This window comes from Acanthochromis polyacanthus, chromosome 17 (genome assembly GCF_021347895.1).
Source record: "Acanthochromis polyacanthus isolate Apoly-LR-REF ecotype Palm Island chromosome 17, KAUST_Apoly_ChrSc, whole genome shotgun sequence".
In the NCBI taxonomy this organism is placed as follows: domain Eukaryota; kingdom Metazoa; phylum Chordata; class Actinopteri; family Pomacentridae; genus Acanthochromis; species Acanthochromis polyacanthus.
This window is the reverse complement of record NC_067129.1, coordinates 31,576,843-31,603,899: the sequence shown is the minus strand read 5'-3', so window position 1 is coordinate 31,603,899 and position 27,057 is coordinate 31,576,843. Positions and strand designations below refer to the sequence as shown.

General features: G+C 39.0%; 1 protein-coding gene across 5 annotated transcripts in view; it reads left to right on the top strand.

Annotated features, from left to right (window-relative positions):
* dbn1 (drebrin 1) overlaps positions 1-27,057 on the top strand; it is a 142,680-nt gene that overhangs the window by 81,395 nt on the left and 34,228 nt on the right. For all 5 annotated transcript variants that reach the window (XM_022206907.2, XM_022206905.2, XM_051937406.1 and 2 more), the window contains exon 2: positions 25,795-25,850. In XM_022206907.2, the coding sequence (XP_022062599.2) occupies positions 25,795-25,850 (56 nt within the window). The remainder of the gene's footprint in view (positions 1-25,794; positions 25,851-27,057) is intronic.

Sequence of the window (27,057 nt, the reverse complement as noted above, 5' to 3'; positions counted from 1 at the left end):
GCCTCCTCCTGCCCCGTCCTGCCTCATCCTGCCTCATCCTGCCTCATCCTGCCTCATCTTGCCTCATCCTGCCCCGTCCTGCCTCGTCCTGCCCCGTCCTGCCTCATCCTGCCTCCTCCTGCCCCGTCCTGCCTCATCCTGCCTCATCCTGCCTCATTTTGCCTCATCCTGCCTCATCTTGCCTCGTCCTGCCCCGTCCTGCCTCATCCTGCCTCATCCTGCCCCGTCCTGCCTCATCCTGCCTCCTCCTGCCCCGTCCTGCCTCATCCTGCCTCATCTTGCCTCGTCCTGCCCCGTCCTGCCTCGTCCTGCCCCGTCCTGCCCCGTCCTGCCTCATTTTGCCTCATCCTGCCTCATCTTGCCTCATCCTGCCTCATCCTGCCCCATCCTGCCTCATCCTGCCTCGTCCTGCCCCGTCCTGCCTCATCCTGCCCCGTCCTGCCTCGTCCTGCCCCGTCCTTCCTCATCCTGCCTCCTCCTGCCCCGTCCTGCCTCATCCTGCCTCATCCTGCCTCATTTTGCCTCATCCTGCCTCATCCTGCCCCGTCCTGCCTCGTCCTGCCCCGTCCTGCCTCATCCTGCCTCATCCTGCCTCATTTTGCCTCATCCTGCCTCATCTTGCCTCGTCCTGCCCCGTCCTGCCTCGTCCTGCCCCGTCCTGCCTCATCCTGCCTCCTCCTGCCCCGTCCTGCCTCATCCTGCCTCATCCTGCCTCATCTTGCCTCGTCCTGCCCCGTCCTGCCTCATCCTGCCCCGTCCTGCCTCGTCCTGCCCCGTCCTGCCTCATCCTGCCTCCTCCTGCCCCGTCCTGCCTCATCCTGCCTCATCCTGCCTCATTTTGCCTCATCCTGCCTCATCCTGCCTCATCCTGCCCCGTCCTGCCTCGTCCTGCCCCGTCCTGCCTCATCCTGCCTCCTCCTGCCCCGTCCTGCCTCATCCTGCCTCATCCTGCCTCATCCTGCCTCATCTTGCCTCATCCTGCCCCGTCCTGCCTCGTCCTGCCCCGTCCTGCCTCATCCTGCCTCCTCCTGCCCCGTCCTGCCTCATCCTGCCTCATCCTGCCTCATTTTGCCTCATCCTGCCTCATCTTGCCTCGTCCTGCCCCGTCCTGCCTCATCCTGCCTCATCCTGCCCCGTCCTGCCTCGTCCTGCCCCGTCCTGCCTCATCCTGCCTCCTCCTGCCCCGTCCTGCCTCATCCTGCCTCATCTTGCCTCGTCCTGCCCCGTCCTGCCTCGTCCTGCCCCGTCCTGCCCCATCCTGCCTCATTTTGCCTCATCCTGCCTCATCTTGCCTCATCCTGCCTCATCCTGCCCCATCCTGCCTCATCCTGCCTCGTCCTGCCCCGTCCTGCCTCATCCTGCCCCGTCCTGCCTCGTCCTGCCCCGTCCTTCCTCATCCTGCCTCCTCCTGCCCCGTCCTGCCTCATCCTACCTCATCCTGCCTCATTTTGCCTCATCCTGCCTCATCCTGCCCCGTCCTGCCTCGTCCTGCCCCGTCCTGCCTCATCCTGCCTCATCCTGCCTCATTTTGCCTCATCCTGCCTCATCTTGCCTCGTCCTGCCCCGTCCTGCCTCGTCCTGCCCCGTCCTGCCTCCTCCTGCCTCCTCCTGCCCCGTCCTGCCTCATCCTGCCTCATCCTGCCTCATCTTGCCTCGTCCTGCCCCGTCCTGCCTTGTCCTGCCCCGTCCTGCCCCATCCTGCCTCATTTTGCCTCATCCTGCCTCATCTTGCCTCATCCTGCCTCATCCTGCCTCGTCCTGCCCCGTCCTGCCTCATCCTGCCTCATCCTGCCCCGTCCTGCCTCGTCCTGCCCCGTCCTGCCTCATCCTGCCCCGTCCTGCCTCGTCCTGCCCCGTCCTGCCTCATCCTGCCTCCTCCTGCCCCGTCCTGCCTCATCCTGCCTCATCCTGCCTCATTTTGCCTCATCCTGCCTCATCTTGCCTCGTCCTGCCCCGTCCTGCCTCATCCTGCCTCATCCTGCCTCGTCCTGCCTCGTCCTGCCCCGTCCTGCCTCATCCTGCCTCCTCCTGCCCCGTCCTGCCCCATCCTGCCTCATCCTGCCTCATCCTGCCTCATCCTGCCTCATCTTGCCTCATCCTGCCCCGTCCTGCCTCATCCTGCCTCATCCTGCCTCATTTTGCCTCATCCTGCCTCGTCTTGCCTCGTCCTGCCCCGTCCTGCCTCATCCTGCCTCGTCCTGCCCCGTCCTGCCTCGTCCTGCCCCGTCCTGCCTCATCCTGCCTCCTCCTGCCCCGTCCTGCCTCATCCTGCCTCATCCTGCCTCATTTTCCCTCATCCTGCCTCATCTTGCCTCGTCCTGCCCCGTCCTGCCTCATCCTGCCCCGTCCTGCCTCGTCCTGCCCCGTCCTGCCTCATCCTGCCTCATCCTGCCTCATCTTACCTCGTCCTGCCCCGTCCTGCCTCGTCCTGCCTCGTCCTGCCCCGTCCTGCCTCATCCTGCCTCATCCTGCCTCGTCCTGCCCCGTCCTGCCTCGTCCTGCCCCGTCCTGCCTCATCCTGCCTCCTCCTGCCCCGTCCTGCCTCATCCTGCCCCGTCCTGCCTCGTCCTGCCCCGTCCTGCCTCATCCTGCCTCATCCTGCCTCATCCTGCCCCGTCCTGCCTCGTCCTGCCCCGTCCTGCCTCATCCTGCCTCCTCCTGCCCCGTCCTGCCTCGTCCTGCCCCGTCCTGCCTCGTCCTGCCCCGTCCTGCCTCATCCTGCCTCCTCCTGCCCCGTCCTGCCTCATCCTGCCTCATCCTGCCTCATCCTGCCTCATCTTGCCTCGTCCTGCCCCGTCCTGCCTCGTCCTGCCCCGTCCTGCCCCATCCTGCCTCATCTTGCCTCATCCTGCCTCATCTTGCCTCGTCCTGCCCCGTCCTGCCTCATCCTGCCCCGTCCTGCCTCGTCCTGCCCCGTCCTGCCTCATCCTGCCTCATCCTGCCTCATCTTACCTCGTCCTGCCCCGTCCTGCCTCGTCCTGCCTCGTCCTGCCCCGTCCTGCCTCATCCTGCCTCATCCTGCCTCGTCCTGCCCCGTCCTGCCTCGTCCTGCCCCGTCCTGCCTCATCCTGCCTCCTCCTGCCCCGTCCTGCCTCATCCTGCCCCGTCCTGCCTCGTCCTGCCCCGTCCTGCCTCATCCTGCCTCATCCTGCCTCATCCTGCCCCGTCCTGCCTCGTCCTGCCCCGTCCTGCCTCATCCTGCCTCCTCCTGCCCCGTCCTGCCTCGTCCTGCCCCGTCCTGCCTCGTCCTGCCCCGTCCTGCCTCATCCTGCCTCCTCCTGCCCCGTCCTGCCTCATCCTGCCTCATCCTGCCTCATCCTGCCTCATCTTGCCTCGTCCTGCCCCGTCCTGCCTCGTCCTGCCCCGTCCTGCCCCATCCTGCCTCATCTTGCCTCATCCTGCCTCATCCTGCCTCATCCTGCCTCTAATTACTGGACTCAGCTGGAAGCTCGGCCTCCAGGTGTGACTTCGTGCTGCTGATAGTTCAGGAACACTTTAAAGGGAGGTCATCGGGAGCACGATTAGCACAGAAAAGATGTTGTACTGGGCTGAGGAGCAGGACGACGGCTTCAGGCATCGATACCAATGAACTAAAGTACTAATAACCCAGAGATTAACGTGCAAAACTTTCAATAAGCTGGACATTAATGTTCATAAGTATTTATAACCTATGTATTAGTGTACAAAAGTGTCAATAACCTGGATGCCAATGAGCAAAAGTAATAGTAACCTGGAAACTAAATTGTTAAACTGTCAATTACCTGGATTTTAATGTTCATAGGTTTTCATAACCTCGATATTAACACACAAAAGTGTCAAACACGTGGATATTAATGTACAAAAGTGTCAATAACCTGGATACCAATGAGCAAAAGTACCATTAACCTGGAAACTAAGGTGTAGAACTGTCTGTAGCATGGATATTAATGTACAAAAGTATCAATTACCTGGATTGTCATGTCCATAAGTATTAATAACATAGATATTCATGTACAAATATGTCAATAACCTGGAGATTAACGTGCAAAATGTCAATAACCCAGATATTAATGCTCGAAAATGTTGAAAACATGGATTTTAACGTATAAAAGTATTAATTAAATGGATATTAATGTTCATAAGGATTCATAGCCTTGATATTAGCGCACAAAAATGTCAAAAATCTAGATGTTCATATACACGTGTCAGAGACCTGTATATTAATGTTTCAACATTTGAAAAAACATTTTTTTATGTACAAAAATATCAATTATCTGGATGTTAGTGTTCATAACTATTAACATAGATATTACCATACAAAAGCATCAAAAAGCTGGATTTTAACATACCAAAATATCACCAAGCTGATTATTAACATACAAAACTGTCAATAACATGGATAATAATGTACGAAAGTATCAATTCCCTGGATATTAATGTACAAAACTAACAGCAACCAGGATATTAATGAGCAAAACTACCAATAACCTGGAAACTAAGGTATATGTGGATATTAATGTACAAAAATATCAATTACATGAATATTAATACTCAAAAGTATTTATAACCTTGATATTAACTTACCAGACTATCAAAAAGCTGGATATTAATGCTCCAAAATGTCTACCTGGATTTTAATGTACAGAAATCTTAAAAATCTGGATATTAAGGTGGGAAATTGTCAAATACCTGGATATTATGATTCTAAGGTGTCAAAAACATCAATATTTACTGACCAAGCAGTCAATAACCTGGATAATAATTCACAGACGTTCTATTAACCTCAATATTACCGTTCTAAAGTGTCAAAACTTTTACATGATAATATGTTAATAACCTGGATATTACTGGGAAAAAATGTCGATAACTTGGATATATATTGACCAAGGTGACAAAAACTTAATATTAAATTTGCAAAAAGTGCCATTAACCTCAATATTATCATTCCAAAGTGTCAAAAACTTGGATATTTGAGTACAAAAGTGTTACTAACCTGAATTATAATCAACCAATGTATAAATACTGGATATTTCAGTCACTGTCAGTTGGTTTTGGTCCCGTTGGAGATGAACAAACTGCAGTTACACAAATAAAAGAAAGATGTGAAGCAGAGCTAATGAGCAGCAAATCGCTCTGATTCACTCCAGTAATTTATCAAATGGAGAAATAACAGATGATGACTGCAGAAAGACCGAATCAGGGGAATTCTGTGGCACGAAACCAGAAAGAGCGTGAAGCCGAGCGCCAACAGAAACCGTACGCAGCAGATCATCCTCTGGTTCCCCATGATCCGGGATGGAGACGCAAATCTGGTGTTTGTCCAGAGACGTGTTTTAAATCAGGACCAGAAGTTTCCTGTTGTTTTTACTTGTTTTCAGTCACTAATGTTTTTACTAATTTTGTGGGTTTGGGTTCAGGCAGCATTTTCAGTTGTCGTTGTTTTCAGTCGTTTTCAGTTACTGTTGTCACTTGATGTTTTTAGTAACTTTCAGTTGTTATGTCCAGTTGTTTTTAGTCACTGTTTTGAGTTGTTTTCAATCGCTGTTTGAAGTCATTTTCAGTCACTGTTTTAAGGTGTTTTAGTCGCTGCTTTATGTCATTTTTAGTCGCCGTTTTAAGTTGTGTTCAGTCGCTATTTTAAGTCGTTTTAGTCGCTGCTGATAAGGTGTTTTAGTTCCTGCTGTATGTCATTTTTAGTCACTGTTTTAAGGTGTTTTTAGTGGCTGTTTTAAGGTGTTTTAGTCATTGTTTAAGGTGTTTTTAGTGGCTGTTTTAAGGTGTTTTAGTCACTGTTTTAAGGTGTTTTTAGTGGCTGTTTTAAGGTGTTTTAGTCATTGTTTAAGGTGTTTTTAGTCGCTGTTTTAAGGTGTTTTAGTCATTGTTTTAAGGTGTTTTTAGTCACTATTTTAAGGTGTTTTTATTCACTTTTTAAGGTATGTTCAGTCGCTGTTTTAAGTCATTTTAGTTGCTGTTTTAAGGTGTTTTCAGTTGTTGTTTTAAGGTGTCTAGTCACTGTTTTAAGGTGTTTTAGTCACTGTTTTAAGGTTTGTTCAGTCACTGGTTTTAGTCATTTATAGTCATTGCTTTAAGGTGTTTTCAGTCGTTGCTTTAAGGTGTTTTCAGTCGCTGTTTTGAGTCATTTTTAGTCGTTGCTTTAAGGTGTTTTCAGTCGCTGTTTTAAGGTGTTTTCAGTCGTTGCTTTAAGGTGTTTTCAGTCGCTGCTTTAAGGTGTTTTCAATCGTTGCTTTAGGGTGTTTTCAGTTGTTGCTTTAAGGTGTTTTCAGTCGTTGCTTCAAGCTGTTTTCAGTCGCTGTTTTAAGGTGTTTTTAATTGTTGCTTTAAGGTGTTTTCAGTCGTTGCTTTAAGGTGTTTTCAGTTGTTGCTTCAAGCTGTTTTCAGTCGCTGTTTTAAGATGTTTTCAGTCGCTGTTTTAAGGTGTTTTCAGTCGTTGCTTCAAGCTGTTTTCAGTCACTGTTTTAAGGTGTTTTCAGTCAGTGTTTTAAGGTGTTTTCAGTCACTGTTTTAAGGTGTTTTAAGTCGTTGCTTTAAGGTCTTTTCAGTCGCTGTTTTAAGCTGTTTTCAGTCGCTGTTTTAAGGTGTTTTCAGTCGTTGCTTTAAGGTGTTTTCAGTCGCTGTTTTGAGTCATTTTCAGTCGTTGCTTTAAGGTGCGATCAGTCGCTGTTTTCCGTTGCTGTTTGTTTCTGTTCAGAGGGATCAGATGTCCTGCATGCCGTCTTCGCTCCAGTTAAACACCTACATTGTGTTAAATGTGTGTTTTCAGATGGATTGTAATTTGTCTTCCTGCTGCAGCCGTCTGACCTACTTCACTGCTTCACATTACAGCTCTGTGTTGATTCATGTGTGCTCTGTGTTCTTATAAATATTACATTCAGACACAGCGAGGCGTACGTGTGCATAAAGCCTATATAGTCAGTGTAACAGCCATTTTCACTCACTGTTTTTCACTCGCTGTCACTGTTAGTAATTTACTGCTGCTGGTTTTAGACATTATCAGCCTTTTATCGTCGCAGTTTTCAGTCACTGTTTTGTGTGGTTGTTTTCAGGTGCTGTTTTCACTCATGGTCTTTTAGTCACTACTATTAGTTATTTTTTGAGTTTTTTGTTTTTAAGTGGTGTGCTCAGTCATTTTCAGCTGCTGTTTTCAGTCATTTTTAGTTGTTTTTGGTCATTTTCAGTCGTCTTTAGTCGTTTTAATTTGTTTTTAGCCATTTCAGTTGCTGTTTTTAGACATTTTGAGTTGTTTTTAGTAATTTTCCGTCATCTTTAGTCATTTCAGTCATTGTTTGTAGACATTTTTTGTTGTTTTTAATCATTTTTAGTCATTTCAGACACTGTTTTTTATTCTTTTTCAGTTGTTTTTAGTCATTTTTAGTGGTCTTTAGTCATTCTAATTTGTTTTTAGCCATTTTCAGTCAATGTTTGCATTCATTTTTTGTTGTTTTTAGTCATTTTAGTAATTTCAGATACTGTTTTTATTCATTCTCAGTTGTTTTTAGTCATTTTAGTGGTCTTTAGTCATTTTAATTTGTTTTTAGCCATTTTCAGTCACTGTTTTCATTCATTTTTTGTTGTTTTTAGTCATTTCAGACACTGTTTTTATTTATTCTCAGTTGTTTTTAGTCATTTTAGTGGTCTTTAGTCATTTTAATTTGTTTTTAGCCATTTTCAGTCAATGTTTTCATTCATTTTTTTGTTGTTTTTAGTCATTTTAGTCATTTCAGATACTGTTTTTATTCATTCTCAGTTGTTTTTAGTCATTTTTAGTCATTTCAGACACTGTTTTTATTCATTCTTAGTTGTTTTAGTCATTTTAGTGGTCTTTAGTCATTTTAATTTGTTTTTAGCCATTTTCAGTCACTGTTTTCATTCATTTTTGTTGTTTTTAGTCATTTTTAGTCATTTCAGACACTGTTTTTATTTATTCTCAGTTGTTTTTAGTCATTTTAGTGGTCCTTAGTCATTTTAATTTGTTTTTAGCCATTTTCAGTCACTGTTTTTATTCATTTTTTGTTGTTTTTAGTCATTTTCAGTCATTTCAGTCACTGTTTTCAGTCATTTTTAGTTGTTTGTTGTCATTTTCGGTTGTCTGTAACAATCATTTTTAGTCATCTTTAACCATTTTCAGTCGCTGTTTTCAGTCATTTTCAATCACTGAATTCAGTCATCCTGGTGTTTAAACATCCACATCGTTGTAGATCTGTGTTTTCGGATGGATTGTGGTTCGCTTCCTGCTGCGTTCGTCTGACCTACTTCACTTTGTGTGGATTCATGTGTGCTCTGTTGTGATGTTGGGTCAGTTTGGCACGTCGCCGTCCGTCCTCACGTCCTTGCAGGATGTTCGAGCGTGGATTCGGACGAAGGCGTTGCTGCAGGAGAGCGGAGTGTGCATCAAACAAAGAGAGAGAAAAGGTTTGAAGGGTGTAGAGGATGAAAGGCTGGGCTGGCCGGCGGCCCACAGCGACCAACCACCAGAGATCAGGGCTCACAGGGGCTCAGTGTTTCCTTTGAAACGCCTCCTTTTTCTTTCTCCACACAGACGTCTGTGTTGGAGGCGACGACACGCAGCATGTCAATGAACACGCAGGAATAAAATAGAAACGCTCCGAGTCACGCAGCAGAAGGGGGAAGAGAAGCAGAGCAGCTTTTATTAAATATTCTGTCGCTTTATTCTCACAACAAACCCCCCAAAAAATGACAAATCACAGCCGGATTTATCTGATTCTTCTCTGGACACGCAGCTCAAAAATGACTGTTAAACACATCAGGGAACCACAAAAAAAAAAGACACAATCACAGGAAATGTCATTGATAACACAATTCTCATCACAGAATTATAGATTTTTCAGTCAAACTAGTGAAAAAATGGTATCGATTCCAAGTCAACAACAAGCATTAAAATAGGAAATCTAATTAGAAATTTCCCATTTTCCCCATTTTCATTCACTGTTTTTGGTTGTTTCCAGCCACTTTTGTCAGCTTTTATTCATTAGCAGACGTTGGCTTTAGTCATTATCAGACTCTATTTTAAGTCCTTTTCAGTCACTGTTTTTGGTCCTTTTTAGTCGCTGTTCAGAGGGGCTATTCTTAGTCATTTACAATCAGTGTTTTTTTTGTCATTTTCTTTTTTTTTCCCCTTTTATTACACAGCTTCTACTGTTGGACTTTTAAAAAAAAATAAAGACATTTTAGTGGCTGTTTTTGTTGTATTTTAGTCACTGTTGTCAGTTGCTTATTTATAGTCATTTTCTGTCACTGTTTTTAGTTTGTTTTTAGTCGCAGTTTTTAGTCATTTCTGTTGTCATTTTCAGTCCTTTTATTACAGTTTCAAGTGTTGGACTTATAAAAAAAGTAATTTTCGGTCATTGTTTTTTGCTTTTTTCATTCACTGTCAGTTGCTTTCAGTCGTTATCAGTCGTTTTAAATCACTGTTTTCAGCTATTCTTAATAAATTGAAGATGTTTTCAGTCACTGTTGTCAGTTGCTGTTGTCAACAATTTGCAGATGCTGGCTTTAGTCATGATCAGATGGTGTTTTCAGTCACTGTTCTAGTTGCAGTTTTTATGAGTTGTTTTCAGTCATTTTCAGTCACTGTTATGGATAATTTTCAGTTTCTGTTCTTTTTTCTCTTTCTGTTGAAGATGTTGTTATGAAATATTCATTTTCAGTCACTGTTGTCAGTCGCTGTTTTTAGTAATTAGCAGAAGCTGGCTTTAGTCATGTCAGACGGTGTTTTTAGTCATTTTCAGTCGCTGCTTTCAGGCACCGTTTTCATTCACAGTTAACAGTTTTGTCAGTGTTTTCAGTGATTTTCAATTGTTTTTGTTGTCATTTTCTGTTGTTCTGTTGTTTTCCAGTTATTTTCAGTCACTGTTTTTGGTCATTTTCAGTCACTGTTGTCAGTTGCTGTTTTTAGAATTTGCAAACGCTGGCTTTAGTCATTTTCAAACAGTATTTTTAGTCATTTTTAGCCACTGTTTTATTCACGGTTTTTAGTGATTTCAATTTTTGTTTTCAGTCCTTTTAGTACACAGTTTTTACTCTTGAACTTTTTAAAAAGTCATTTTCAGTTCCAGTTTTTTGGTTGTTTTCTGTCACTGTTGTCATTCGCTGTTTTCAGTAGTTTACATCGTTGTTTCCTGTAATTTTCTGTCACTGTTTTGGGTCATTTTCAGTTTCTGTTTTAAATCACAGTTTCCAGCTACTTTTTTGTAAAGTGAAGACGCTTTAAATCACTGTTGTCAGTCGCTGTTTTAGGTCATTTTCACCCACAGCTGTTAGTTGCTGTTTTTAGTCAGTTAGTCATTTTCAGGCATTCTTTTCATCATTTTCAGTCACTGTTGTCAGTTGCTGGTTTTAGTAATCACACTCACTGTTTTCACTCGTTTTCAGTCGCTGTTTTCATAGAAAACTTCTTGTAATGACACTACAGGTTTTCTATAACACAGCTTCTAGTGTTGGATTTTTAAAAATGATGTTTCTGCACTGTATTTATGCTTTGTTTTTTCGTTTGTTTTAGGGTCTCTTTACCTTTTGAACCCTTAAAACCTAAAAGGGAAGTCTGGTCACTTTCTCCTAAAGCTCCTGATTAATGATTAATGTTTCAGGATTAATGTTGTTGTGCAGATTTTTAGAGTATTACAACAGATTCTGCAGCATTTTATATAAACTGATGATTAATTTTATGTGTAAAACCTTAAAATCTAAAATAATGAGTAACCACGGCTTGCAGATTAATTTTTTGGACTAAAAAGTGCAAATTTTCCTCAGAATTGTTGCTTAAAAATGTAATTTAAAAAAAAAATCCTCAAAGCTGTCCTTCATTATTTGAGTAATTGTGCTTTCCACAGTTGGATTTGTGGCTTCTTTACCTCAGAAAGTGTGTCTACAGTGGATTTCTGGCTCAGAATAGAAGGTTTGCTTTGACTATCAGGTCCAAACACTGTTCGGCCTCATGTTTACTGATTGGTGCAGAGCAGACGGAGCATCAGGAAGTCCATTGTGACCCGTAGAGCTCACAAAGCAGAGCGGTGGACGGAAGCCAGCGAGCCTCAAATAAACCGTTTATCAGACAGAATGTGACCGTGGACGTTTTCTAAAAGTAGATCTTAAAGCTTTAACACATTAGTACATTTTTTCACCCACTCAGAACAAGATTTCATCCAAAACAGCCCGCAGAAAACCAAAGTAGTCGCTGCCTTCTACTCAATTAGCAAGATTTATTAAAGCAATCTGTGAGATTTTAGATTCTTATATCAAATGCTTTCCAAGATATTTTTATTTTATTGCATGTTGGCCCATTTTCAGCAGGTTTGAACAGCAATATTTCAGAAACTATTAAAGATAAAAACTCAAAAATGAAAAATAAAGTGTATTTTTGTATTTATATTTTGATATTACATCAGGCTTTCCTGCAGTATTTTTGTTTTTCTGGTACAACTTGTCAAACCTGCTCAATCAGTTATGAAAGCTCAACAAAAATAACTTTATTTTTTAAGTTTTGGAACCAAATTTCACATCTGCATTCTTGTTTTTTTCAGGTAATATTTGCTAACAAAAAATTATGGGACTTTGCATGCCAGCTTCAGTTTTTCTCATATTTTACCTCACCCATGATCAGATGTTTTTTGTTCTACTTGTCAGATGTTACAGATTCTGAATCAGTGATCTGATGAGAAATAATATCTGTAATAGTTTCTGAGATTTTGTCACCTCAGACTTCAACTTAAGTAAAAGGTAGTGTCTACAGATACGGACCCGTACCCATAGCCTGTGGGCTACGGATACGGCACTTTCCATTTGCCAGACAGATACGGACCCATACGCGAGTCTCACGAGTCAAGAAGCTGCTAACCACTGCAAACTGTTGAAAGGTAAGCAAAGGTTAAGGTTAGGGTTAGTGTTAGGGTCAGGTTTAGGGTCCGTACCTGTAGTACCGATGCTACGGGTCCATACTGCTCGCGTCTACCGGGAGTCACGTGACCAGATCTCGCGTATCTGATTGGCAAATGGAAAGTATGGGTCCGTACCTCTAGCAACTACCTAAGTAAAAACCTGCTGAAGGTGGGCGGAGTCACGGTTTTCAGTCGGCCATTTTAGTCATTTTCAGTCGCTGTTTTTTGTAATCACTGTTTTGTTGTCAGTCGTCGTTTTTAGTCATTTTCTGTCATTTTCTGTCAATTTCAGTCACTGTTTTTTGTTGTTTTTCTGTTTATTACACAACTTTCGATGTTGGACTTTTTAAAAAGTCATTTTCAGTCATTGTTTTTGTTGTTTTCTGTCACTGTGTTCAGTAGTTTTGGTCGTTGTTTCCTGTCATTTTCAGCCGCTGTTTTCAGTCGCTGTTTTTAGTCATTTGTTTTCAGTAATTTTCAGCCACTGTTTTCAGCTACTGGTTGTAGTAATTTGCTGTCATTGGTTTTAGTCATTTTCTGCCGTTTTAAATCACTGTTTTCTGTCATTTCAATTGTTGTTTTCGTTGAATTTCAGCTGCTGTTTTTTGTTGTTTTTCTGTTGTTGTTTTCCAGGTATTTTTAGTCATTTTCTGTCTTTTTAGTCATGGTTTTTTTAATTTCTGTCCATTTTCAGTCCTTTTATAACACAGCTTCCAGTGTTGGACTTTCTAAAAAGTCATTATTAGCCAGTTGTTTTTAGCTGTTTTCAGTCACTGTTTTGGGTCATTTTCAGTTTCTGATTTTAGTCATTTTAAATCACTGTTTTCAGCTATTTTTAGTAAATTGAAGACATTTTCAGTTGCTGTTTTCAGTTGCTGTTTTTAGCAATTAGCAGACGCTGATTTTAGTCATGATCAGACTGTGTTTTCACTGTTTTAGTTACAGTTTTTAGTCATTTCAGTCATTGTTTTCCGTTAGTTTTCACTGTTATCAGCAGATATTTTTAGTAATTTGCAGTCATGGTTTTCATTACAATTTTGTTGTAATGGCAGTCAAAGTTTTCTATTACTCAGTTCCCAGTGTTGAACTTTTAAAAATGTATTTTTTTGTCCATTTATTTATATAAATTGATGATTAATTTTGTTTGAAAAACCTTAGAATGTAAAATAATGAGGAACTACAACCGGGAGATTAATGGTGGGAGCTTAAAAGTGCTAATTTCCCTCTGAAATGTTCTTTTCAGTCTTTCTTTTTAGTCGCTACTTTCAGTCGTTCTTAGTCCCTATATTTAGTTGTTTTCAGTCACTGTTTGTAGTAGGTTTTCACCTTTTTCAGTGATTTTCAGTTGTTGTTTTCAGTCGCTGCTTTCAGTCACTGTTTAGTAATTTGCTGTTGCCCGTTTTGTTGTTTTCAGTCTCTGTGTTTGTTTTTTTCTGCCGCTGTTTTTAATAATTTTCACTTGCTGTTTTATTTGCTGTTTTCCATCCTTTTTAGACACATTTATGTTTAGGTGACATGCTCAGTCAGTCTTAATCGCTGTTTTTTCTCACTGTTCTTAGTAATTTGCAGATGCTGGTTTTAGGCATTTCCAGTCACTGTTTCCAGTCGCTCTTTATAGTAATTTGCTTTCACCGGTTTCAGTTGTTGTCAGTCATTTTCAGTCACTGTTTTCAGTAATCTTTAGTCGCTTTTTAAGTCATTTTCATTCTCTGGTGTGGTTGTTTTCAGTCGCTGTGTGTAGTAATTTCTTGTCACCAGTTTCAATCTTTTCTTTGTCATTTTCAGTCATTGTTTAAAGTCGTTTTCAGTAGTTTGTAGCTATTTTCAGTCGTTGTTCTTAGTTTTTTTAGTTTTTTGTCATTTTCAATGATTTTTCGTCGTTTTCAGTCACTGTTTCCAGTCGCTGATGGTAGTATTTTGCTGTCACCGGTTTCAGTGGTTTTTAGTCATTTTCAGTTGCTGTTTTCAGTCACTGTTTTTGGAGATTTGCAGTTGCTGTTTTTTGTCATTCTCAGTCATTTTCAGTCACTGTTTTCAGTCTTTTTCTGTCTGTATTTGGTTGTTTTCAGGATTTGGTTCCAGTCATGTTGGATTCTCAGGTTTTGATGGATGCTGGACGCTTCATTTATGGTTAATTTATCGACTCTGTTTCTGTTACACGTTTTGTTTTCATCTATACACAAAGTTTCTCCACCTCAAAGAGAAAATGTTGGTAAAAATAGCTGGAAAGTTTGTGCTTTTTCACTGTAATTGCTCCGTCTTTCGAAGCGTTGATTTGCAGCATCCACCACTTTGCCTCGAGCATCTTTTCACCTGCCTCTGTCTCCACATGCTGAACCAATCAGACCTCCAGCTGAATCTGAACTACAGTTTGGACTTGTCCGTCGGGATATATTTTGGCTTTTTTTTAGGGGAAATAATGGGCGAGTATCTCCAAGTCTCCCTGAGGCACTTATACATTTTCAGACCGAACCCTGGACGCCGAATGAAGCGTTGCGTCGCTGCAAAGTCCTGCTGAGTCAGTGCCAAACCCTCAACCTCGTCCCTGAAGAGCTGATTAGTGTTCGAGGACCCTGGAAGGATGGCGATGTTTCCTCCAGGCCCAGAATAGAAACCTCGTCCTGCTGACTGAGTTTAAACCTGTTTTGACTGTTCTGTCCTTCGGCGACGCTCTGCTTCCCAACGCAGCGACAAGACTTCTAGGACAAACAAAAAGCACCTCTGTCTGGGATAATGGAGGAGAATACCAATAAATACCAGCATACTTTAGCTCTGGAGTGAGACTCTAGACTCTAGACTCTAGACTTCCTGTTTTAGATCTTTACCAAGCTTTAAATATGATCGAAAAGTTCTAGAAGTCTAATCTAATGTACAAAGACCATCTTGAAGACAATTATTGTTTCAAATCACAATATATAAGGCTAAAACTGAACCAAAGAGAACATTTTACCATTCAGAGACCACAAAAAATATTTTACCCTCAACATTCTGAGGATTTTTTGGGAAAATACATAGTACAACGTTCTTCAACAAACTTCCCACAGTGTTCCACAATAACATAGAATGGCCGTTCTTAGTGCAACATATAGGGAATAATGTTTTTATATTAGAAGACGATATCCTCTACTACGTATACCAAAAAGAAGAACATTCTGGGAACTAAAAAGAACATTAATGGAACCTGGCAGAACATTTGAAGAACGTTAAAGCATAATGGTGTAATAGTGTTTTCACCAACTACTTTTAAAACATCTTTGGAGAACGTTATCCTACCCTTTGGAAGAGCACTCTAGGAACTGAAAAAAAACAATTATTATTAGAATCTGCGGGATGTTCTTAAAACATTTTAAGGATATTACCAACAATGTTCCTATGAGGTTAAAAGTGAACCAAGATGGAATGTTTCAGCATTCAGAAAAGCATTCTAGGAACCAAAAAAACATTAGTAGAACTCGGCAGAACATTTCAAGAACATCAAAGCGAAACAGTTTAACCAGATATTTTAGAACATCTTTAGAGAACAATATTCAAAATTTAAGAAGACCTTTTGGGATCTAAAAAGAAGTCCTTGCTGAAAACATTAATATAACTCGGCAGAACATTTCAAGAACGTTAAAGCATAATGTTGTAACAACGTTTTCACGAAATAGTTTTTGAACGTCTTTACAGATCATTATCCGACCTTTGAGAAGAACGTTCTGGGAACTAAACAAAAAACTTACTCGAACTCTGCAGGATTTTCTCAGAACATTTTAAGGATATTACCAACAATGTTCCTGTGAACCAAGATGGAATGTTTTAACAATGAGAAGAACATTCTGGGAACCAAAAAAAGACATTTATAGAGCTTGGTAGAACATATGAAGAATGTTATAGCACAACAGTTTTACCAGATATTTTGGAACATCTTTACAGAACATTATTCAATGTTTTAGAAGAACATTCTGGGAACGAAAGAGAAGTTCTTGCTGAAAACATTACTAGAACTCGGCAGAACATTTCAAGAACGTTTAAGCATAATGGTGTAACAGCAGTTTTACCAACTTTTACTTCAGAACATCTTTGGAGAATGTTTTCCAACCTTTAAGAAAAACATTCTGGGAACTAAAAAAAAACATTACTGGAACTGTGCAGGATGTTCTCAGAACTTTTTAAGGATATTACCAACAATGTTCCTGTGAGGTTAAAAATGAACCAAAGCAAAACGTTTTAACATTCATGTTTGAAAGACGCTGTCAGGTTGTGTTCCATGAAAAGGTTCTCAAAGCAACGTCCAAAAAATGTTTTCCAGATGTTTTTGACACCTGAGATGTCTAATAATGTTTGTACTAAACATTCCTAGAACGTCTTTCAGAACATTATGGAGACCATCAAAAAAACTTCACTAGAACTCAGCAGAATGTTCTCAGTTTAAGGATATCTTGTTTTAACATTCACAGGATGTTTGGAGGATGATGTTGTCAAAGCAACATTCAAAAATGTTTTCCAGACTTTATAAAAATGTTCTTGTAATGTTATTTATTAACAAAGATGGAACATTTTGCCTGAAATGTTCTGAGAATGTTTTTGATCCAGAAAACAGAGCTGTAGCGGTTGCATTTTGGCTAGTTTAGGCTATCTAATCGTGATAGCTAAAGCTAATTTATACACTTGTTGCTGTTTTCTGATGCTTGAGAACATAGTGTTGAGTCTCTAACAAAGAAAGTGTGTTTTTGTTAGTACCAAATCCATGAGACGACAAAAATAGAGAGAAATTAGCATCAGACTATGCTAGTAGCTAACTGGCCTGGCTTAGCAGACCGGCTAGCAACTAGCTAATGTCTGTGTAGCGTTTGACTTATGGTATTCATGTGATGTATTGTCAATCTGTGACATTTAACCTGCAAACATCTGGAGATTAATGATGGCTGTGTTGATTAAAGGCTGCTAAAAACATAAAAACATTGATTTTAGATGTTTTTTTTTTCTCTAAACTACAGTCAGTATTTTAACATATTAGTTGAGGATGGTTGTATTGGAGTTGCTGGAACTGTCAGCTGGATTTTGAATGAGGTTTTGTTCTGTTTCTTCCCATTGTTAACGAGGCAGACAGACTTCATGACGTTCCACATTCCTCTAGTTTTAGTGAAATGGGATCACGTTACAGACGCCTGAAATGTTTTCAGCCCGACGCTCAGACAGAAATGAAACCTGTTGTTTTGGGACTGAAGCTAATTTCCCCATTTTCACTGAACTTCCCTGCTTTGTTTGTGCTGCTTTCACTTCCTTTTACTTTTACAGGGAAGGCCTGTAAACATTCTCACTTTTTCATTACTGGTTAAACTAAATCCAGTTTCTTGCCAACTTCTTTTGTTTTCCTTCATCAAAACCTTGTAGTCGGAGCTTTTGTCTGTCCGGAGCTGCTCATTCAAATCACACAAAACAACTGCTGATCCAGACAAAAGTCCCTTAAAAAAATTAAATCCCAGTCGGCCTTTTCTCCAATCTCAGCACTACAAACACCAGAGTGCTGGTTCGCTCACCAAATTCTCGAGTGTTGATGGAAAACGTTCCCTGTGTGATTTCCCTGCCTCAGCAGCTACTGGTTTGGCGAGATAATTTTCCGTCTGGTGAATCCATTATTAGCCACGAGCACTGGATGTGCGGTGGGAGATATCAGCAGCAGATGTGGATGAAAAAACTCACTGGTGTTTCATGTTTCTGCTGAAGTGGTCTGGAAAAGAGCCGCTTTGTTGTGTGGATTTTCAGAATAAGATTTTCGGGTTCTGTTTTCCAAAATAAAAGTCAACATAATGTACAACACTTAAGGACAGTAGATACTTCTGCAGCTTTGTAATGCCTTTCTGTTTGGTTTCATTACCCAAACAATTTATACAAAATGTTTTAGAACATTCCTATAATTTGATGTATTGAAGGTTGAACATTTGGAATCAACAACAAAAAGATGTACTCAAAGCATGATAAGACGTTCCTGTACTGTCATATATTAACAAAGATAGAACATTCTGTCTACAATGTTGGATAAATGTTTTGGGAATGTTGTTGGAACAAATTAAAGAATCTGTAAAACGCTCCACAATGTTCCAAAAACAATTTATTTCAGGTCACAAAGCTAAATCTACTGGGCCAAAAATATACTTTAGTTATCTGTTCTGGTGATGTAGAAAGCTGTGTTTATCAAAATTTCTTTATGGACTTCAAACCTCTCAAGGGTGACAACAATTGACCACAACTGGTGACTCCTCTCAGCCAATTTAGATAGAATACACTCATTAGACTCAAACACTGCAGTGAGAAAGTCTGAAGAACTCAGGAAAGATCTGATAAAGCAAATTATTGACTGGAACAAGTCAAGAAAGTCCCTTGGAGCCATTTCAAAGATGCTTTAGATCCCAAAATCCCTCATGGCCCAATTGAGTTGCTGCCAAAATCAGAAACAAAACACAAACTATCACCTGCTGCTGAGAGACCATTGGTCAGGAAGGTCAAGAGTCAACCAAGAATCATCTAAAAGCAGGTCTGAATGAATGAGAAGCTGCTGGAACACAGCTGTCAGTGTCCACAGTGTTTTACATCAACATGAGCTGAGAGGATCCATGAAGAAGGAAGTTCTTCCTCTAGAAGCAGAACCTTAAAGTTGCTGATCGCATGGACAAAGAAAAGACCTTCTGGAGGAAAGTTCTGAGGTAGAAAAACTGATCAGAAATACATTTGGAGGAGAGAAGGTGAGGCCTTTAACCCCAAGAACACCAAACCTACCATCAAGCATGGTGGTGGCAGTATCATGATCTGGGGCTTTCTAGAAGTACTTCTGGACTGGTTTCAGACTGTATGATGGACTGGTTCTGGACTTTTTTGTGACTGGTTTATGTTTGGTTTCAGTCTGGGTTCTTCTGGTTTTGGATGCGGTTTGAAGTTGGTTTGAGATTTATTTTACTCTGGATCAAGTCCTGGATGAGGACTGGTTTTAGGCTGTCTAGAGCAGGTCTTGGACTTTTTTTAGGAGTAGTTTAGGTTTGGTTTTGGTCCTAGTTTTGTACTTGTTTTTGACAGCTTTTTGGGCTGGTTTCAGACTGTCTTCTGACTGGTTATGAATATGTTTTTGGGGGTAGTTTGGGTTTGATTTTGGTCCTGGTTTTAGACCTTTTAGGACTGGTTTAGGACTGTCCTGGGCAGGTCATGGACTTTTAAAATAGTCATTTAGATTTGGTTTTGGTCCCGATTTTTTGCTGTTTTTGGACTTGTTTAGGACTGGTTTCAGACTGTTTCTACAACTGGTTTCAGACTGTATTCTGATTGGTTCTGAATTTGTTTTGGACTAGTTCAAGTTTGATTTTGGTCCTGGTTTCAGACCTTTTTAGGACTGGTTTCAGACTGTCTTTGGCGGGTCTTTTTTTATTCACCAAGAACACCAAACCTACCATCAAGCATGGTGATGGCAGCATCATTCTTCATGGAACTGGAGCTTTACACAAAAATGAACTGAATAATGAATGAGCATTACCTCCACATTCTTCAGGAAAACTTAGAAGCATCAGCAGAAGGTTGATCTTGGACACAGCTGGATGTTTCAACAAGACAATGAGTCCAAACACATATCAGACGTGGTAAAGAAATGGTTCCATCAGGGTAGAATGAAGGTTCTAGACTGGTCTCCCCAAAGTCCTGATTTACAACATCAAGAACCTGAAGAAACAAGCCTGAGTCAGAAAGACAATGAATTTAGTTGAACTGAACCAAGAGAAGTCACAGATACACCAGAAAGTTGTAGATAGAAACCAAAGTCATTGAGGTGAAAATGACCAAATGGCAGTTCACCACAATAGCTTTGCTCTATGTCTTTTTTTGAGTCAAAACACCTTTAATAAACCAACAAAACAACCAACATACATGATTGTTTTGATGTGTTTTATTGGTTCCATCATAGAAAATTAAGACTTTAAAGAGTCTTTAGACTACAATGCTCCTCCTGGTCTTTCGAAGTGGATGTAAGAACAAAACTGAAATGCTGCCAGTTCTGCCCAAACGTCGTCCCGATTTCGTCTCATTTCCAGAATACACGAGTTTTTAATCTTTTGAATCGTCTCGCTGCCTTTTCTTCCCGTCGCTGCTTGAATTCACATCCTGACGCTGGTTTTGTTTGAGCTGTGGCCGCTGGATGACCTCTGTCTGTGTGGCAAAGCAAAGAATGCCTCTGAAATATGGATGTGTTCAGACTCATTCTGGGACAATGTGGCTTAACGAAGAAAGAGCTCCGCTGGTCAGACGTTTGTTCTTTATTAAAAGTCCCAGATTTCAGTAAAATGAACCCCGTCCAGGAATGTGACTGTTTCTTTCAAAGCCCAGGAATAGATGAAATGTTCCTCTGCTCTGGTATTTGGTGTTGTTTCAGAGGCAGTTTGTCTTCCTGGACCTGTAAATATCTGTAACGCTGCCCTCCTGGGAGGTCGTTACCAGGGAATCCATCTTTCCTCATTATTATTTAATGCAGACTCACGTCCTTTTGTCCTTCGTTTTCCTTCTCGTCTGCTCCCGACCAGTTTCAGTTGGAATTATTCAGACTTTTGGGCTCCGCTGAGGCTGAATCACGATGACTGTGGTTGAATTCCTGTAAACCTGAGCTGACTGATGAGATAAATATCATCAGTTTTACTTTAAACCAAAGTCAAGTTAACTGTTTATGTAGTTTAGCAAAGAATTATCTGCAAACATCGTTATTTACTCACTTTTGTCACAGTTGTCTTCCTTCTTGGCACCAGTTCAGATCTATTAGAGCTTCCAGAAAGACAAGCAGGAAACTGGATATTCATCAGAATTATTCACTGATTTTACAGACAAAACATTTTTATTGAGCTTTCACATTTGACGGTGAAATTGAAAATTTCCCAGAGGTTTTGAAAATCTGGCTAACATCACAGAAACTGCCCCTTTTTTAACTGTACTATTTTTCTCCTGTGATTTTTGCTACATATTACTTGTAATTTAACAAAACTAAACAACAAAAATACAGTTTCAAAATTAGTATTTTAAAAATGATATTAATATATGATGTGTTTTAGCTAGCAGCAGGCACCATGACAAAGTCAGTATCTGTGAAGTAATGAAATGCTTTGTCTGTTTTTAACATGTTATTGGTGTGAATTATTACTTTTTCTCTGTAATTTTACCGGGTATTTTTAACAAAACATGAGAAATCTGTAATATAACAGTAAATTAAAGTGAAAACTGTCTTAAAAATGCAATTTTTTTTCAGTGCGTGACAGTAAACTGACTGTCTTTGGGGTTTTGGAGACATTTTAGGACGTCACATTGAGCTTTTGAGAAACACTGAAGAATGTTTTATAGCTTAAACAACAATCTACGATAAAACAATCACTCATAGTCGTCTCATTTTATGGATAAATAAAGAAATTCATCTTAGCTGCTGTTGCTTTGATTTCTTGTTTATAAGAAACTGATTCTCGTTGCCTCTTTAGGACGTCTTTCTGTCTTTCTGTGTGGGAGATTTCTCTCAAAAACTGTTTACCTGCTCAGAACTAAAACTCCCACACGCTGGATTCATGTCAGAGTTTACTTTAGTTCAGCTTTGAGGAGCCTCTAGGTGGCGCTAAAACCTCCTCAGGTTGTTTTTCCTCCTCGTGTTGCTCATCAGCTCAGCAGCAGATTCTTTACATTCCCAGACCTGCTCTCATTATTTTCTCATGAGGTCACCTCGGCGGTTTCCTGCTTCATAAATCAGCCGACTGCCGTCACCCAGAGTTCCTCAGAGTTCCTTAGAGTTCCTCAGAGTTCTTTAGAGTTCCTCAGAGTTCCTTAGAGTTCCTCAGAGTTCCTTAAAGTTCCTCAGAGTTCCTGCTTCTGTCTTTGTCTCTCTGTTCCGTTCCTTCACATATTTCTGTCGTCCCTCCGGTTATTAAAAAACCCAGGAGGGAAACTTTCGTCTAAAAACTCCCTCCAGATGAGTATCAGCCCGTTGTTGTTGTTTAACAAAGTTCAGCTGCACTTTAAGAATCAGAGAAAGAAGAGAAACAAGAAACATTAGATGCAGTTTTTCAGACAACAAAAAAAAATCCAACAAAGAATAACTTATTATTCATTAAAATAATGAAATTAAGAAAGTGTTTTTGTGCATACCGTTAAATACATTAAAATATATCCTTAATATTTCGGAAATTATTATTAATAACGTGTCTGAAAATAACAAAATGTCTAAATAAATATGATAAAATGTCAGAAAATGAAAAAACCCTGAAAATATGATAAAATGTTAAAATATATATTGTTAAAAAAAATTGAAAATGACGATTAATAAAATGTCTAAAACTAAAAATGTTTACAAACGTGATAAAATAATGGATTTTTTATTCATCACAAGTCTGAAATTATTAGGAATAAAATGTAAGAAAATATGAGAATGTCTAAAAACTATCATAAAAAGTTGAAAAACATTAATAAATGAAAAAAAATATATTATTAGGAATAAAAATATGTTGAAAAAATGTGATAAAATGTTTGAAAACATTAATAAAAAATATGAAAATATTAAAATGTCAAAAACATAGGATAAAATGTTGGGAAAAAATGACAAAAACTCTGAAAAATTTTATTAAGATGTCTAAAAATATGATAGTTGGCAAACCTTTATAAAAAGTGTGAATATGATCATTAATAAAAGATCAGAAAATAATAAAATGTCTAGAAATATGATAAAATGACATAATATACACAATGTTTTCTTTTGATTAACAGCTAATATCTGTAAAATAATTCTATGTATATTTTGCTGATTTAAATATAGTTTTTTTGGTTTTTCAGAATTTTAATGTGGACCTTTTTAATAGTTTGTCACCTTTATATGTTTTTGTTGTTATTGTTTTAAAGTTAACATGTGAATTAGTATTTTTTCTACAATTTTGCTAGTTATTAACTGTAATTTAACCAAACAGAGAAACAGAAAATTGTTCAAAGAAATTACAGGTTGAAGCTGTTTTTAATTTTTTTTTTTACAGTGCAGGCTTTATTTGACCACATATTAAAATTTATTTTAATATTTTTATTTTCTTTTGCTCCTGTTAAAAATAAAATATGAGAAAGAAAGCTTCACACTTTGGTTTAAAAGAGAATAAATGATGTAAATTAATGTAATTATGATGATGATGATGATGATGATGATGTTGTTCTGGACTGAATCTGATCAGCTGATTGTAAAATAATCCTGTAAAACTCGACAACTGCAGCAGTTTTTTAGTTTTACAGGAAATTTTGCTTCCAGCTGTTTTCTGTGATTCGATCCAGCAGCGTCTGAACCGGCTGCTTACAGATAAATAAATAAATGAATAGATAAATAAATAAATATAAAAGGAGATTGCCAAAGCAAACCAGCTTCCCCTGCTGGGAGCGTCACCATGGCAACCAGGCAGCATCCCCCCACTGTTGTCCCGGTAACATGACCCGAGGGAAGCGGGGATGGAGCGAGGGGAGGTGAAGGGTGAAACACACACTCGTAAAAACACACACATTCACACACACACATACACACATGTAAACACACACATACACACTCCAGGTGAACAGTGTTTGCGCTGCAGCAGCTGGACTCACAGCGTCTAAACCAGACTCTCCGTCACACAGAAACTCAGAAACACACTGTTTTACTGAGGAAATAAACAACAAACACCAGCTTTAATGCTTCTACGGGCCGTAAAACTCACAATATTTAATTTTATGTGATCTAATATTCCAGAAAACCCGGGTGAGGTTCAGCAAACGAGCAGCCAGGCAGGTTAGCAGCTGGATTTAGGATAAATAAAAACAGGTTTGTGTGATTAAAGCTCAACTTTCTACCTCCACAGATGTAAACAAAGCAGCAAATGTTTTCAAAAAGCAGCTGAAAAATTTTGGAACGTAAGACCTGAGTCGTTCCACTGAAAGTCCTCAGAATCAGCTGATTTTTTTAGTGTATTTAATGAAGCCAAGTGGAATTTTATCTTCATACTATGAATATTTTCACAGTTCCAGGCCCTGATGGGGGTTTTACCAGTAAAGGGGCACCATGACAAAGACTTCTATGGTGATTAATGATCTCTGACTAGATCCATGTAAAAAAGAACAAATAAATATTTGGAAAATGCAGATTTTTGTTGTTGTTGTTGTTGTTTTACAATCAACATGTAAATGAGCACTTTTTAAAATTAAATTATTATCATTAAATATCTGTATTTTAACAGCACAGGGATAATCTGTAAAGTTAAAATATTAATTATTTCATTTTTTTAAATAAAAGAAATTATCTTAAAGAAATCTCTTTAAATAATTTTATTTTTTGGCTGATTTATCTACCATGAAGCAGTGTATTGTTAAAAACCCTTATTTTTGTTGTTTACACTGTTAAAAGTTAAAAACTGTATAATTTTAGGATCAAACACTTCATATGTAAAAAAAAATTAATGTGGTTGTTACAGTTTGTCCTGTTTTTTTAGGCTATTATTATTTTCAGTAATTTTCAACTACAAAATTTTGACGTTTTACTGATTTAAATACACTAAAAATGGTGTTATTTTGTGGTCAAACACTCTAAAAGAACAAATTTCTCTTTATTCTTTTAAGAGAATTTAAATGTTAATGTTACTTACAGTTTGTCTGGTTTACTGGGGTTATACTTTTAGTAATTTTACTAGTTTTCATCTGTAATTTACAAAAAAAATGTAAAAAAAAAAAAAATCTGTAAAAATAACTCATGTTTCCAGTTTTCCAGAGTAAATATGTCAAATTTTATTTTAGAAATTTGTAATTTTACTGTTTTTTTTTTTTTATCTGTAATATACAAAATGGGGGACATCTGTAAAATAACTGGCCTTTATGTATATAATTTTCTTTCAAATAACAATTTTCTGCCAAATCTACAGTAAAAATGGTGTAATATTGCAATCAAACTGTAAAAGAGCAAATTTCTCTTTGGTAAAAATAGAGAATTTTAATGCGGGCTTTATTTACAGTTTGTCCTCTTTGTTGTTTTGAAGGTTAACGTGTAAATTAATACTTTTTTCCTGTAATTTTAGTCGTTTTTATGTGTTTTTATGTCTAAAAATACAAAATGTGGAAACTAAAAAATAGTTGTTTAAAAAATGCAGTTAATAGTATATTTTTTTACAGTGCTGGCTGTATTTAATTTTCTTTTGCCACCGTTTTAGAATGAGAAAGGAAACTTCAAACTTTGATTTAACTGTGAATAAATTATGTAAATGTGTTCGTTTGAGCTTCGTCCTGATGATGTTCTGAGTCTGATTAATTGATGAACTGAATCCTCTTCAGTTCTTCCCATCTCTGTTTGTTCTTCTTCAAACTTCTTTTCCTCTCTGGTTGTTTCCTCGTCTGTTTTGTGGACTTTAAATGAGCAATAAACTGCTTTAAAGAGAATTATTTACTGAGCTCTTCTCAGTCTTTTCTCGTCTCTCCGATGATTTTTACGACCTCCAGGAAATTAGCTTTTCTGTTGATTTACTTCTACAGCTATAGTTCAGTCTCACATCTCTAACATAATGTCCTACTGTCTTTAGTAACTTGTTTACTAATTTTACTCATTTTCTGACTTCAAACGACAAAAACACACACAGTTAGCTTGTAGTTAGCTGTCTCTGTAAACACTTTGTTTTCTGTAGTCTGGAGAATTTTGATGCTCTGATTTGTTGCTTTTCCGCATTAATTTGCAGCAAAAATGTCTTAATTTCACATTTTTGATAAACTTTTTTATTATTATCAGTCAGCACTGTCAGTTTTGTGTCTTGTTTTGGGATTTTGCCTCTTTAAAGGTGCATGTGCCGCCTTTCCACGTCATTTTTTATTCATTTTTCAGCTTTATTAACTTGTTTTGTGTGTCTAAAATGTGTTTTTTGTGTGTTTTCAGGGCCTTGTACACATATGAGGATGACACTAACGACTTGACGCTGGCGGCATCCGGAGGTGAGTTTTTCTTCTTTTATTGTGACGTCTCGCTGTGGTTCTAATGAAAATGTGGCCGTAAATCTGATGAGCTCTGCAGCCGCCGCTCTGAGGGTAAAAAAACAATCATGTGCTTCATCTGCAGAGATTTATTATCCCTGATGATGATTATTACGCATTAATGCTGCAGCAGACGGTAATAATGTCGACGCATTATCTTGTTGGTTGTGTGATAATGGAGCTGATGCTTAAATGTCTCCAATTTCTGCCAATTTCAGACAAATTAATCACTTTTACTATGTCCATAAGAGCATATTTTGTTTGCATAATGAATATTTCATGCTCATTTGACAATACGGCCTTAATTTCAGTTTAAATGTGGATTTTGGAGCTGGTCCGTTGTCCACAGCAGCTGTTTCTACACAAATGAATGCACTAAGTGAAGGTGATGGTTATTTATAAAGATATTTGTGAAGTTTTAGCTTCATATGTCAAATACTTGCCATGACAATAATAAACAGAAATAAAGCTCCCATGTTTTGTAAACCCTTTCATCCACCCCAACCTCCTCCCAACACAAACTATCTGTAAAATAATTTGATTTTTGCTCATTCAAATGCACTTAAAACTGTTTAATTTTATGGTCACACGTTGTAAAATAACTTTTTCTAAATTAATATTTGTAAAACTACAGATTTCTTCCATTTGAGGGTTTTTTAATAGACAATATGCAAATTTATATTTTTCCCATTAGTTTATTAAATATTAAAATAATTTATTTTCTTTTTTTAGTGCTTCTTTTTTACATGCATGTTTTAGGAGTTACTCAAAAAACAATCTTAGCATAAAACATGTATATTTCTAAAGACATTTGTGAATTTTTAACTTCACATAGCAAATACTTTACACTACAATAATAATCAGGTTGAAAGAAATTAAATTCCTATATTTTGTGAACCCTTCCCAGCCTCCTCCCAACACCAACTATCTGTAAAATAAAAATGTGTTTGCTCATTTAAGTACAGTAAATAAAATGAAACTTTATGGTCACACATTGTAAAATAACCTTTTATGAATTAAATATAAATTTCTCTGGGATTTTAATAGGTGTTACTATTATTTGCTATTTTTAGTTATTAATATTCATAATTTTAAAAAACAAACATCTGTAAAATATTTGGATGTTTTGCTAGTTTAACTACTACAAAACTAAATAGTGTAATGTTGT